The sequence below is a fragment of the Centropristis striata genome, chromosome 19 (assembly GCF_030273125.1).
Source record: "Centropristis striata isolate RG_2023a ecotype Rhode Island chromosome 19, C.striata_1.0, whole genome shotgun sequence".
Lineage (NCBI taxonomy): Eukaryota > Metazoa > Chordata > Actinopteri > Perciformes > Serranidae > Centropristis > Centropristis striata.
In genome coordinates, this window is record NC_081535.1 from 14,282,338 (window position 1) to 14,297,886 (window position 15,549).

The 15,549-nt window shown below is 41.5% G+C and overlaps 1 protein-coding gene across 1 annotated transcript in view; it reads right to left on the reverse strand.

The window, feature by feature from the left end:
- Window positions 1–14,264, reverse strand: part of unc5cb (unc-5 netrin receptor Cb) — a 131,226-nt gene extending 116,962 nt beyond the window's left edge. Inside the window, exon 1 of the mRNA XM_059357462.1 lies at window positions 13,682–14,264. Within this exon, the coding sequence (XP_059213445.1) occupies window positions 13,682–13,793 (112 nt within the window). The 5' untranslated portion in view covers window positions 13,794–14,264. The remainder of the gene's footprint in view (window positions 1–13,681) is intronic.
- Window positions 14,265–15,549: the final 1,285 nt, after the last annotated feature.

The following is a 15,549-nucleotide window of genomic DNA, read 5'->3' on the forward strand; positions in this document are numbered from 1 at the left end:
TGTAGCAGTATCAGGGAAGAAGTAGGGTATGTATCTTAGATGCTTCGATAGTGAGTGTCCTCTCTGATTTGAATGCATCACAGGATGTGTAGCTTGCAACATAACTAAAATAGGATACCAGAGATCTGCATATTTATATTGCTTTACAAAGCACTTTACCTCTAAAAAGCATAAAGAAAAGGAAGTAGCACACTGTATTCCAGGTATTTCTATAGCATACATAAAGCCCTCCTCACATACAAACATTCAACATTCATCCATCTGCGCAAATCTGGAGCTGCTCATCTCAAGACTCTCAAGGACTCAGAAAGACAAAATTGTAATGCTCGTTAGAGAATAATTATAACACTGCTCCATAGATGATAAATAGATTAAATCTCACAGCAGCTCTATTTCTCCAGTAGCTAAATGGGCAGCAGGACAGGGCTGCAATTTCCACAGTAAACACCTCCCTCCCATGTAAACACATATAATCACAACAAGATGGGCAATGCAGCTCAGCTCGTAATTGTATCACTGAAGTGAGATGAGTGAGTTTTAGGAGGGAGGGGGGGCATTATTGCTGTTTGGAGCTGATTGAATTAAAATGTCGGCTTCACTCTCAAGAGACCACCCTCATACAAAGGACATAGTTTGCCTGCATGTAACTGGGGCCACGCAGTAACAAATAATCTTGTAAACCTTTAGAGAAACTCTTTTTGTAGGCTTTGACAGTATTTTTTTTTTCCATCTGACACCTTCTTCCCTCCCTCAGCTTCTTCTAACAGAGTAAGAAAAGAGAGTCAAAAAGCTAGGAGAGCAGACAAAAACAAAGTTGGATGTGACAGGCTGAGCAGAGAAAACCTTTAACCACTGATAGATGTTAGACAGCTATATCCCCTCATTGTGACACATCCATCAAAGCGCTGATCACTTTTGTCCTCCCACTCGTCCGGCCCTTGTTACGTGCCCGCGTGTGTCAGAACCCCTTTGGCCAATATATTTGGTTGGAGCAGCGTGTTAACGGAGTGACCGCTGACACTCCTTGGATTTGACATGCCCTGGCGAAATTCCTCACACAGTAAACTGCATTCTCTCAAGCTCTTATTAAAACAAACTATGGCAAAAGCACCAAAAATGGAAGCTACAGTGTAAATATTCCAGCTTGAGTTTCTCATGCCACTCGCCCTCAAATTCAATCAATGTGGAAAACAACTGCCAACAAGAAAAATGGCAGTGAAAACCCAAACCAGGTTGCGCTGGTATCTGGTTTTCCACAGAAAAGCAACACAATAAGGCTCAGATTACTCCGTCAAATTTCCCAAGAAATTGCAGGGGGATGGAAACGTGCATATATGTTAGTGGCTCAAAGCTGCCCAATCCTTACAACACATTGGTTTGCTTATTGTTGTATTTGTTTACCAGCTTTTTTGCCTCTTTTCCATGAACAAAAAGCCACACAAAGCAGCCCAGAATAGCTGTGGGTTAATGTGCCTGAATCCCGGATGCTCTCAGTGTGTTCATCCTGCGGGTAGAAGCCACGCAGCTTAGGAGTGGCTATGCTATCTGTGTCTCATTTCAGTCCTCGTCTCCAACTCCTCCTCCATGACTCTTCCTTTGGCCGGTATCGTTGCTTTTCTTGGCGAGGTCTCGGGCTAGAGCAGGCTGCTAAATAAAACATTTGGCATGGTAAAAACAGCGATAACAAGAAATGTGGCTAGCAAAAAGCTAGTAAGCTTTTGCAGACTTGTAAAAACAAAAATACCATGATTTAGTAATGTGCAGCTTGCTAAATGCTACGTGCAGTCGGATTTAAACAAGCAGCTACTGAAGGAAACTCATCAGGAGACATGATTTACCAGGGCACTGCTCCTTCCTTTTTACACAGCAGAGGTTACCCTGCATTACTCTCCCCCCTCCTCCATGCCTCTCCAGTGTAACCCCCTCTGCTTTTACCTGACAGATCAGCTTACCTCACGTCAGCCTAAAAACCATGGGAACCCCTATGCACGGTGTGTCACCACTGAATTATCGGTTTCCGCTGCACATGCTCGAGCATATCTGCAGCAAGCCATTATGGTGTATCAGTTTACAGTTGCTGTGCTGACTCCAGTGCAGCTGGTGTACTGTATGGGGTCATAGTTTATTGAGGTCTGGAATTAGAGAAACAAGCCTGTCATCTCACTAAGCTCGGTCATTTTTTCCAAACTCAGATCTCGTTTCTCCATTAACTTGACTTGGGGGAGAGCAGTTCAACAAAACCTTCTACTGTGTTGAAAGCAATACTCCCAACAACTGATGAGTAGGTCGGCATTATGCCAATAAACTCCAGATACTAGCAATAAAAATAAAACATCTGCACAAATCCTTTTATCGTGATCACAATTAAATCCCTGTAACCCATCAACATGTTTGAAAAGCTTGTTTTCTTTCTTTTTTTTTTAAACTGCCAAAACAACAGAATCTATCCTCGGAAGAAATTGTAAGAACAACAATGAATTATTATTGGTTTTTACAAATGTTCGCATGGTTCTTGGATGAATCATTTGTGATGAAAGCTTCCACCACCAATGATAACCAAAGCTTTTCTTTAAATAGTGAAATTTCATCACTTTATAATATATGCCTCATTTAAAAAATCACCAAGAAGAAACTGTTTGCACAAACCAGATCCTGAAAAAAAAAAACAGTAAACTCTGTGTTCCTCAATGAACTGGAATGAATGAAGCTATGAATGACTCTGCTGAGACCAACAGTCATGGGATAAGAGATGCTTTGAATGAACTGCAGGCTGTTTACACAGAGCAGAGAGGAGAGGACAAGAGAGTTTGTTGAAATGTAAATATATCAATATGTATAACATGAGAATGTTGGTGGGGATCTTGGAAAAAATGTAAATACAGAGGGCGGGTTTTCAATTTTTGTAAGACAAATTGTCACAGAGAAACAGAAAACATTTTTTTTCTTTTTTATGATTCATGGTATTATACTGCACAAAAGACATCCCCCTATATCAAGCCATGACTGTGCTGTTTATATAGAGGTGCAGGAATTTTATATAGCAGTGAAAATCAAGGCCACAGTATGTAAAATGTGCAAAAAACACACTTAAATGGCTTGGGGTTCGACGGGTTAATAATGATAGTGCTAATATTAGCCATACAATCTGTATCAATTGGTGTTGTGATAGTACTGTTAATGTGTACAGGTGATCTGATAGCATCTTACATGCCACAGTAACTGTCTGTACCAATATTTTGGGTTCGGTGCCCGATCGGACTCGGAGGCCGTGAATGTTAAACAGCAAACAAGACTTGTGTTTACTGTGGGTATTTCGAGCGAGAATACATGTCTGCGTACAAAATAGGGCCAATACAGACATTTGACCTGGTTTAGGGAAAAACTCCTGCTTTTTTCTTTTTTTTTTGCTCTGCCTGCATTTCAGAGCATTCATCACAACAACATCCATTATTCACCTTCTGCCTACTGTTTGGTTAGCTCCTTGAAAGGGGCAAATGCACAGCTGGAAGCTCTCCTCTGCTGCCAATCCCTTACACAACTTGAAGATTTGCATTCATTGTACAGTACATAATTCCCAGTGTATTAATGCAGGCGCTCTCTCAGCCGATGATGACATGCATGCACTGTGCTGCAGAACATTTTTTGTGAATGTCACTTGACTTTGCTCAATCCTTTTATGTTAGAACATCTTGTAGGACAAGCAGGGACTGACACATTGAGCTCATTAATAATTCTGACATTTACAGCAGTGAACTTTCAGAGATGCAGACACTGCTTTCTGTCATTATCAACCTCATCTCCATAGTATTCATTAACAGAGAAGAATGCATACAAATCAAAGACAACACAGCCACTTATTCTCCACGTGGGATCATCTAATTTGGCAGATTTTAAACATTTGCGGCAGCTTTTTGTTCCCTGACAGATTCCTGAAGACGAAGAATACAGTTTTTCTCCTCTGGCAAGCACGCACAATTGTTGCAGCTTCGACAGTGTGCTTTACATGTTAAGAGTCATAAAGTAACCCTTCACCGTGGGGCTTCTGTCTGGGCCCCATTTAAATGAGACCCATTGAGCTTGCCCCAGTTAAACACTGTCTGCCAGTACTTAGGTCACCAGGGACTGATCGTGGAGATACGGCACACACACACAGGCTCACAAACACACGCTGTACAAACACAGGAAAGTGCTGACACCCAACAGCAATCTCGAGTTGCAAACCATTACTGGACTCACAGTAACAAAGCCCAAAATGAAGAAAAGAGGTCACGCAGTAGGATGTTCGGATTGGTGGGTGCTTGGTGGTTAAAATCTGAAACTCTTGACTGCAGAAACAAAATGTTTTCCAAGATGCTGGTTACGAATTCCGCAGTGTTTGTTAAGACTTGTACTGAGTAATTATATGAAAACAGACACAAACACCCATTCATCACTTGCCTTCAATAGTTAAGCATGAATTCAATAGCAGCATTTTTTTTTTTAAAGATCCGTGACTTTTTGCACACATTTTGACTTTTCTCTGCTCTTTTCAACAGGAGCACATGGAGGGTAAGGCGGGTTTATTCATACAACAGCGCATACCAATTGTGAAGCTTTAATTTAGCACCTCATTTAACTCAGTAAAAACAACAACTTTACAGGCTGGCATTCTGACACACATTTAATTCTGCCCTCTGGTAATGCTCTGCTCTGTTTAAAAGTCTGTTTGGCAGCTCTGTAGATAACAGATGGAAGAAAAATGAGGGGAATTATGAGAAAGATTGATTTCCTGGGGATGAATGGTCTGGTATTCACACAGATTTATCTGAAACAGACTTTCTCGGACTCTGTTATTATTGAATAAACACACACGCGCACACACACACAATGTGCCACCGTATGTGGACAAACAAGAACACACACACACACACACACAACACTATGCTCATACAGAAAGCTAAGAAAACAGAAGCAGGCTGAATTATGTGAGTCTGAAGGAAAATATTGTGGGAGGTGATAAGAGGTGAAAGGGTGCAGACTGGTAAGGACAAGTTTCTTTTCAAAAGAATATTGCATTTCAGATCTGAATGGATCTTTAGGTGGAAATAATTATTTCTGACAAAGTCAGCACAAATGCGTAGTCAAAGAAGCTGCCTTTTCTCATGGCCTTTCCCTAATGTCTTGTAAAAATGTATTCCTTTAGAAGAACAAGAACAAGCATTGTCCTTTTAGGCATCCCAAGGCCATCTCAAAGGAACCGTAATGTAAACCAGAGGCTATAACTTCTCTTGTGGCATCTCAAAGCAGACACAGGAATGAAGCAAAAAAAAGCGAATAAAGGAGGAGGAGGGGTGGGGGTGCAGGCGGATAAAGTCCCTCATTTGAGCCCCATAAAAAACAAGAAGGCACAAACATTTATCTGTTGCAAGGCTTTCATCGGATGCTTTAAGAGCGCAGAAATAACAGAGAGCAAGATGCTGATAAAGTGGAGACAGGAAATGGGGAGCGTGGGTCTCCTGCTCTCATGTTTCAGCCGGGACCAGTGGTCCCATAATACCTGCCCCCCTTTCCTCCCTCCTTCCCCCTCTCTCTGTTCTGCTGACATACATAGACCACAACCCTCCCCAACCAGACATTAGTGCAGAGTCTGGAAACCACCACCGCTCTTCACAATGCAGAGATGTGACACATTCAGCAGCAAAATGAAGTAAACGTTTCAGTCCTCAGGTACATAAAATGTATATGTGGATGTATCCACTTGAGGGTCTGACACAATACACGGCAGCTTGGCAAATGACTTATTACAGATGAATAGTGTTCCTATTCTTCACGAGGGGTTTTTATATATTTGCTTTAGTCCCATTCCACTCGTGAGGCTCTGGCTCGGAGCACAAGACAGGGCAAAGCCCGGATTAAGGGTTTAGCTTTGTCAATCAGAGTCAGAACAGAGGGAAAGATAGCTGCTGGATTTCCATTCTGGAGAGAGGGTTGGATTTCCATAGAGATGTGAAAATTCAGGTGATTGCCAAAGCCTTCACGCTGCGTGTGTGACTCAGGTGTTATGAGTCACCATTGATATCATCTCACTCATTACCGCCTCAGTGGTACGTTCGCCCTTCTCATCAGACCTGAACATATATCCTGGCTTTAACATCAAAGTTTCCCCTGACGGCGGCAGAGCAGAGGGTTGAAAGAGCACCTTGAGATGAAGATATCCACACTCAAGACTGATTTTAGAACAGCCTTTGAGTGATCTCATCATCCATCATAGCAACAATGTCTTAATTTCCAATTGTCTGTTTTATGTGGGATTTTACAACAAATTGTGGATGCTGTTTTCATGCCTCTATGCGGAGTCTAAAGGTATGTGACTAACTTGCAGAATATAGGTGAATTTACACTAGTTTCACTCGATTATTGGATGTCTGTGGGTTTAGCAGTCGTTCTGTTTGAAGGCAGGATAAAACTCTCTCCAATACTTTTACATTTTTTCATCATTGTTTTCATGATCTCATACGAAATTCTGACAAGTACAACTGTATCATCTGACTACCAGCACCTAGACCTTGGACCAAGCTGCAACCTCCGGGTCTTATAAGTGGAGCTGATGCAAAAGTGCCTTCAACTTGTATTCCTTTTAATGACCAGCAGGGGGCAACTCCACTGGTTGCAAAAAGAAGTCCAATTGCATAAAAGTCAATGAGAAAATGACCCTACTTCTCACTTGATTAAACATTTTCCTAAACAGTTTATAATACAAAGTTTCAAGTCTTCTTCAATACAGCATAATGTTCATTTTGTAAATTATTGTTCCACTTAAGAATAAAATACACGATAACTTATGATTGACAAGTCACTAAGATGGTGCATTGTGTGTTTTTGTCTTTAAACTTTGACTCTTTCAGTGATTATACTTCATGAAAGTTAACTTTAACTTTTGGTTGCCTAAAAATGTCTTGCTAACCAATCCACCTAGCTAGCAATAGTGTTAGCTGGTAACTTAGCATCCTCTTCTCCAGCACCCACCCTCCTAAAAATCATCACTTCTGGCTCCAAAAAGACAGTGAAAGCCAAAATGCCAATTTCAAGGCTACAGACGCCAGACAACAAACCAATGGGTGATGACACAGGTACTACATTTCATTATACAATCCTTAGTTGCTGTTTTTTTTACATTGCTGCTTGGTACCACAGGCATGCAATAAATGAGAAACACTAGGATTATCTAACCATTTAAAACTGCATGCAGTGCATGTTCAGCGTAAATCTCCAGCCCTTTTGTCGGAGCTTCAATTATCTTGCTGTGCCATGTTAGGACTGTTCTTGCCATGTAGTAGCTAGCAAGGCTGTTCCATGCTCCATGCTGGGCCGGGGAACCAAGACCGCAGGGAACACTGTTAAAGGACATTGGGGAAATAACAGCATTCCCACTGACTCTGCCTTTTACTGCTCATCAGCACTTAAAGCTTTTTATAGTGTCTGTGTGCATACATAAGAGTACCAGCATTCCAGCAGCATCTCAAATCCCCCCTAACTCTATCTATTTTGTACCCTAATCCTCTTTGCTAGGTAGAATGGCATGTATGGCAACCGTACAGGACATTCATTTCTGCTGGTGATTACATCAGCTAAATTATCGTGACAATAATCACACAGTTATATAACAAATATGAAGCAGACATGGACTATATTACCAAATGATCATGGTGGTTAAATGTAAAAGATCCTTCCTCCTACAGTCTTTTAGTGTCTTGTACTTTCCTATTTACCTGTGTTTGTAGTGACATGCCCTTGACTGATTTTCTGTCAGGACCACAAAAATGTGGAAGGACATTAGTGGTTGAGCACCGTTGGGGGGGTGGGGGTGGGGGGGCATGATGCCAAATTAAAGGGCAGAAGTGGAGTGTGTACTTATACTCACTCATGATGTGCTCTGTCAGCCCTGCTGCTTATAATGGCATGGGAAGGGCCACTTAACTCGTAATCACTTCTCTCTTCCCCTTTGGCTCTGCTTCTCCTCTCTCCAACCCCCCCACCTCCTGATTTTCTGACTGTCGGCTCTGATCTCTAATCATAAATGAACTGTAGATCAAGAGCAGGGACAGTGGTCTACACCCCCTACCCCCTTTGGCTGAGATCCTGTAATCACCAGGCTCTTGGCTAGTAAGAGGCCAACAAGCCTTTGAATGAGAAATGACTGTACCTCTAATGCATCAGCCATCTCAACTCTGAAGGGCCATTTTCTGGCAGAGGGGATATCACAGGTAGGAAATCAGGTCACCACCACCACCATCATCATCTTTGCGATGATTATGCCCTATCTCATCCAGTGGCGTAATTGAAAGTGGGACCTTTTTTATACAATTATTTTAATTTGCTGTCCAAAGCCTAAAAAGCAACACTTGCCTCATTACGTCACAGACATTTATGCCCTGTGGTGCACTTTGACTTACCCTACTCTCACAAAAACTCTTAGCAAACACACACACTTACACACACACTATCTAGGTGGTGCAGTCTACATTGTGTCGAGACACAGGTCAGCCATTCTGGCACAGGCCTGCCTGTCAAGTGCTGCTACTTGTGCTGGGCTCTGCTAATGGACTGCTAATAGAAGTGAATGTTGCACTGTGAAGCTCCCCTGTAGTTGAGTGTGTCACACAGGGTGATTAATGACACACTCTCCTCTCCTCCCCTGTCCGTCCCTGTCCTCGCTCCATATCTCGCTTCCACCCTTCTCTTTCTCTCTCTCTCTCCTCCAGCCTCCTCTCCTCTCCTCTTCTCTCCACTAATCTTTCTGTCCCATTTGCCTCTTTTGTGTCCTTGTGATCACCCTCTTCTTGCTCTCACCATTGCAACTCTTTTCCCGTCCTTCCGTCCCCCTCCCTTCCCCTCTAGAGGAGATGATAGAGATGACACAGGAATCTGAAATCAGTATTAAACCCTGCAACAGTCAAGTTTATTGGCAAAGCTCTAGTTTCACAATGCCTACAATATGAGAGCAACAAATAATAAAAATGGCAAAGAGCCCTCCAACAGGAACCTCATTAGGGAAACGAAAAAGGGAAAAAAGCTTTTAGGTTTACTTTACCGGAAAAGACATCCTTCAACAAGGCTGGTCAGAGAGCATAAACACGCAGAATAAACAGTAAAATTGCTAGGGGGAACAACTCTCATATCTGGTGCATGGGCACTGGCAGCAAGGCAGCTAAACATCAGGAGCATTGTTGACACTGAGGTCATGTTCTCTGTATTGCTCCTGGAAGTTTATTGGTTTTAACAACCTTAGGAGGAGTTCAGATTTTTGTAATACTATTCATTAAACTATACCCAGATATATTATAAGAATGTATCATTTCTCCACCACAATTATACCAGTGTGGTGAAAGCTCTGAAACAGCATTTAGACTGAAAGAGATTTTCTTTTTTTTGAAAGCCACAGAAGCAGGGGGGCTAACTTTTGGAGTCTGACATCATACTTTTAGTTTTTTCACAAAACTTGTACTTTAAAATCAGCCAAACAAAATTAGTCACTGTTATGGCTTCCCACTGATACAATTTGACATTTAACCATCATGTGCATTGTTCATCAATGACATTACGAGATGTGTGCATCTCCATTTGGGACCATTAGCAAAACTAGCGCTCGTCTCAAGTGTGTGGGTGCGTGCACGGCTCCGCACACTCTGCATGTCTCTGTGTATGCAAGATATTTATCTCCTGAGTGCTGACTCGTGATAATAATGAATATGATGTTGATTTAGACTTATGGCAGGATGTGTTTTGGTTGTGGACTGGATGGTTTTGTTCGCTATTCTTCTCTCTATTTGCATGTTTATGTGTAAATAGGCTTGTGTGTCAATGTGTCAGATCAGAGGGGTTAATTTATTATACAGAAGTTTTAGAGTCAGACTTAAAAAAAGAGTTCTGTAATGTTACTCAGTGACGAGTAATATAGCCCTGTCTGTTTCAATGCATATGCCCTCCACCCCCCCCCCCCTTTTCTGATGTGCTCTGTGGTCCACTTTGTAAGTGAAAGGTTAAATTAAAGTAAAAATCTATAATAATCAGAATATTACGAAGGCTTTTTTGTTGGTTAAACATTTCTAAAGACATGTGGGTTTGTGTTTGAGGGTTTGAACCCATGACCTCAGTATTTCTTAACAGTATTTGCCTCCACCAGCACACAACCAGATGACTGCAGAGCTGTTCCCAGGCCCAGAATAGCTCCATGTATATTTTTTGCCATGATAACAATAGTATATGACATCAAGTGGTGCAGGGAAGCAAACTCAGCAGCCACTTTTCACAGTAATTATCACTCACTACCACGCTCCGTCTGTGGCTCGGCTCGCAACCAGCATGCACCTCTGACCCCACTCAGCACTGTCAGACCATACTGTATACACTGTTTACTCTGCCCTCTCCCTTCACCTGCACATTGGGGAGTGTGTTACTGAATCTTAATTTCCATCAATTACATGAAATTGCTTCACTGTAAGTGTGTCATATTGCCAGCTTATGGCAAAGGGCTATCATAGGGGGGTAATTTATAAGTGCTGCGCCTTACACACAATGTGCTCATTGTGCATACCGGTCCTGTTTATAGAATGACCGCAATGGTTGTAATGTTAGCGGCCCCCAAGGAGCCGGTTGTCGGACCGCAGGGAAGCCTGTTAGAATAATAATGATAGGAATAACATTCACGTTTACCTGCACTATTAAAGCGGCGCTCAGATCAGTCAGAAAGGTAGTGTCGTGTGCGGAAAATAGCAACTGTGCGCTGAGTCACGATATTTTTGTAACCATATATAATAAAGAACCTTTAACTTTTCCCTCCGAATACAATCCACAGAGGACACATCATCAGAAAGTGGGGAGGCGGCAGAGACAGGAGCATGGTGAAAGAGGAAGAGGGAGCAGCTTTGTGGAAAAACTGAACTAATCCCAGAAAGGCCACTACCCTGGGTTGGACTTAAAACTTTTATCCACTAACTAACACAGAGGTACAGTATAAATATGTCAGTGTGAATGCATATTATTGGTCAGCCTTGGAAATAAAAAATCAATAAAGAAAAAAGCTCAAAATGTGATTTTCTCCCTCATACCAAAAATGTAACATACATTTAGATAACCTTGGTGAACCCATATTCTCTTCTTTAGAATTAAATCCTTGCTGAAGCAAATTTAACATGTAAAATCAATAAAGAAAGTGTAGCCTTTTCCGTTTATTCACAGGATAACAAATTCTAATATATCAGATCCAGCCAGAAAAACCACAAACTGTTTTTACATCCACTTCCCCAAAAAAGAAAAAAAAAACGTTTTAAACATGTCTTGCAGTTTTTTTCCCCACATATCATCATGAGGAAGTATTCCACATATTCCCATAACAACTTGACATCCTCCATCAACTTTTAAAACAACATGCACAGAGATACGGACACTGCACATACTGTACAGCTCTGCTCAACTGTGCTGGAAATACCAGGAGTACATCTGTTCTTGCACCAAGGGTTTCCAATCAAGCTACTGTCACACAGCTCCCAGCTACCTTTCTGGCAGCTCCCAGCTTATATCTGTCTCAACCTGTCTCCTTTGTCAAGAGTTCAGCAGGTTAATGAGCACTCTCATTTCCCAGTGCTCACTTCTGTCTGTAGCTGCGGTGAGAGCAGAAGTCTTCTCAAAGGCAAAGTCAGGAAGTAAAAATAAACTGCGATAGCTGGATGAAATGCACCTAAGTACACAAATGTTAAAAAACATGTTCAAGTGACTCGAAAACCGAATTTGCAGGTTGTACGAGCAGTGCCTGTGTAAGTGAGCCACTTTAATCACCAGTAGTTTTACACTGAAGAAGTGACTCTCCAGCGATTTGGAAATGTGTAGAGCTCATCAGTGCCCAAAAATAGCGGGACCCATTAATTAGTCTCAAACAATGTTCTCCTGCTGTATCGACTTCTTAATGGACAGAGAAGGACCTTGTTCGTATTCCCATCTAGTCAATGACACAGGGGCTCTCTGGGGTTTTGGAACGGGTATTATGTCATCTCACCCTGCCCTTCAGAAACCGGACCTGTGCTGTTTTTCATTCTTCCTCTCCCTCTTTTGCTCATTAACTATGTAGGAGTGAGATGAAGGTCTGGGGGAGCTAGATAAGGTTGCTCGCAGACCCTCATCCCTGTCTAGGATATGTGCTTGGACCTCCAATTTAAGCCTGTGTTGCTCTTGCCTGAGCACCCTTAACTTTCAAAAAAAAAGTAAGATCATTGAAAATTCTGCTTCTGTAAGCCTTTCCTTGCAGAAGTCTGTCTGCAAGAAAAACGAGAATCTGCTCATTTCCTCCCATCTCGTCGTGCTATTCAGCTGCTCCAGAAAGAGCAGGCAGCCCACCTACCTTAATTCCAGAGGCATACACACTTCATCTCGAATCTGACACACACATGCACAAACACATACTGAACGTTCACCCTCACACAGATGGCTTCCTCCGAGCTCCCTTTGTTTGACAGACAATTCCACTCAGGAGAGAGCAGATTAAGTAAATGGCTTCAGGTGTTGTGGCATTATCTCGATGCTTTCCATAACTGACAGCTACTACGGTTTACAGAAAACATCTTTCAACAGACGGCTCTAATCTGCGGGAAGGAGGCTGCTGAAGGTTAAAAAAGAAAAAAAGGTGTTTGCTGGTTCAGCGAGAAATTAAAAGTGATTATTTGAGTTGGAAATTAAAAATGCCTCAGAAACTCCACCACTCTGAAACTCAAACATACAGATTATTCAGTCCTTCTGAGCAAAGGTCAGGACTATTTAATAGCTTTAACAGCATTACTGGACTTCATCGCTAATTATCACTAAAGGATGAGCTCGTTTTGAAAGAAAGGACATTTTATTTTTGTAATTAAACTATTCATATGCCGTCAAAACCACATTCCCCAAGAATTAATCATTTTGTGGTTTATTATAGTATAATTGTTGGTTTAAACTGCAGGAAAAAGCAAATTAATGAACATCAAGCCTCATCTAAAAGATTTTTTGTCTCGATGGGACTGAATGTCCATATGCAACTTAATTAATAGCAGTTGGAACTGGGTCATGAGTCAGACTTTAAATATAATTTGCTTCATAATAATTACAGTAAAGAATAATCTACATATATACTCGGAATGGGCCAGTTCTACTGTAGTAAATCTATTTGTGCAATCTTTCAAAGGATCACTTTGGGTTAGATGTAAAACAAGCAGGCTAAATATGGGCTCGATTTCATTTTGATGGTATCTCGGAAGCTTTGTTGGAGCACAACAGCACTTCTTGATTTATTTTCCAAGAGAAACAGATTTGCTGTGTGGAAGTTTCTGCTTACAAATGTGTGAGAGTGGTTCTATTTCCTGAATGAAAGTGTGGTGTGTTTTTTCAAACATTTTTTCCATAATGATTTTTCAGAGAAGAGAGCTATACGGTTTGTCATTTCGTCATATTTCGCTCACATCATTGGGACTTTCTGACTTAGGCCTTCTTGCTTTCACACAGGCTCAATTTAGGTCAATCTCTGTGCCAAAAGGTGGGTTTTGTATTTTTTCTAAGAGTGTGGTTAAACTAACTTCAGGTGGTTCCTTCTGTCCACTACACCCCTGCTGTAGCCTTCAGTACTTCACACAACTTTCACAGAGTAAAGCCAAGTTCACAGGTCAAAATAGACTTTTACCTTGAGCCACTCCGATATCCACCAAGAGAAAAAGCACAAGCCAGGACATGGTCAGCATCTCAAGAGACGATCTCAGCACTCTTCTTCCTTCTCTGTCAGTTTGTGCACCCATGATGAGGAGTCAAACTCCGCTCTGAGGCAAGTCCGAGTCACTGAGAAATTGCGCTCAAACACGCACTATTGTCACTCGCTGTTGTGCGCTGCAGTCGAAATTTCACCCCTCAGGAACCCCGAGCACAAAAACAAAAAAACAAAAAAAAATGGCTTTGCAGAAGATATATCCAGCTCTGTGTTTTTGCAGTCATATAAACTGTGACAGTTTATGGAACAAGAGGCGGGTGCATCGCCTTCCGTCAGGAAGGATGTTGCATTAAAATGTGTCCCCGTTTGCTTTTCCCTGGAAAGATTCACTTGGTTTGTCTAGAGGTGTGGATCGATGTTTTGATGGCAAATGCATGCTCCGATTAGTCCCGCGCGCACAGAAATCAAAGTATCTCCGGAGAGTCCACTCTCTGTCGCACCTTCCACGCGTGCAGGCGAGTGTGTGTGAGCCGTGTGTGTGCGTGTGCCGCGCCTCGCGCTCCACTGACGGGACTGAACCGGGGGAAGGAGCAGTCTCTGCGGGCTACCTTGCTCCTTCAGCCAATCCAAGTGCTCCGGCAAGTGGCGGCGCTGTATCAAAACCTGGCCCGGACAGCAGCGAGGATTGGATGGCGTTTAACAAACAGACACATGATTAATGGAAGGCTTTGGGTTAGTGTACGTGTCAATCATCGAAGTTAAAGTGGCTTACCAATTACTCTGAGGCTTAAGAAAAAATAATTAAATTCAATAATAGTTTTACATTAAATTTAACTTGGTCTTTTTGTATTAACTGCAAAACATTCGTATTTCAATTTTTGAGCCACACTCAAAACATAAATAAATAAAGGGTAGATTTCAAGTCAGGTAATTAATAGAGGTCTGTCTTATTGTTGGTGAAGAAGTACTTACATCCTTTATTGAAGTAAAATACTACTTCAACAATGTAAAAATAAATTCTAGTTCTGCAGTAAAATATTGGTTTTAACTAATATAATTACAAACGGCATTATTAATGTATCGATGCATTTGAATTGAGTTTTAACTACAGTTAGTTTAACCCAGTGGTTCCCAACCTATGAGTCCAACTCCCTCCAAAGATTCACATAATAAAAGTAGCAGTCATGAAATGATTAATCTCTAGAAAAGGATATCTGCATATGAATGCAGAACATGTATGCAACAGGACAAGATTTTGGAACAGGAAGCGTACTGGTTTCCATTTTGTAGTCCGAGTGGCATTGATCAGTCATGTTTGAGCAGGTTGCCTGCAGGTAAACAGTTTGTGGGAAGACAATAATCTGAAAACAGTTTCGGTTTTCATAATATTTTTAAGAATCTATCTGCATCCATATGCTGAGAGACAATAATATTGTCTCTTAATTCCAACTCCATTTTTGCATCTTAAATTATCTTCAGACTGTAAACAATGACCGGCGCTTGTAAGTGGAAATCTTGGCCCGGATATCCACCACAAGAACCACAGAAATATCGTCTGTCCAAGATTAAAGTAAAAAATTACTTCTGATACATAAATCTATGAGAATTTTTGGACTCTACTATAATCCTTAATCTTTTTTTATTTATTTCTCTTATAAAATGTTGGATAATTTGATCTCTTTGGTTCTCAAACTGTCAAATGAGAAGTTAAGAGGAGAAATGTCTCTTTGGTGGAGCTGCTATTAACTCATAGACAGCTGAAACATGGCAAAGAGCCTCAACTAGACACTGATTTTTTTAATAAGGAATCACAAGAGAAAGTGACCAGTATAGCTGCCAAATAAATG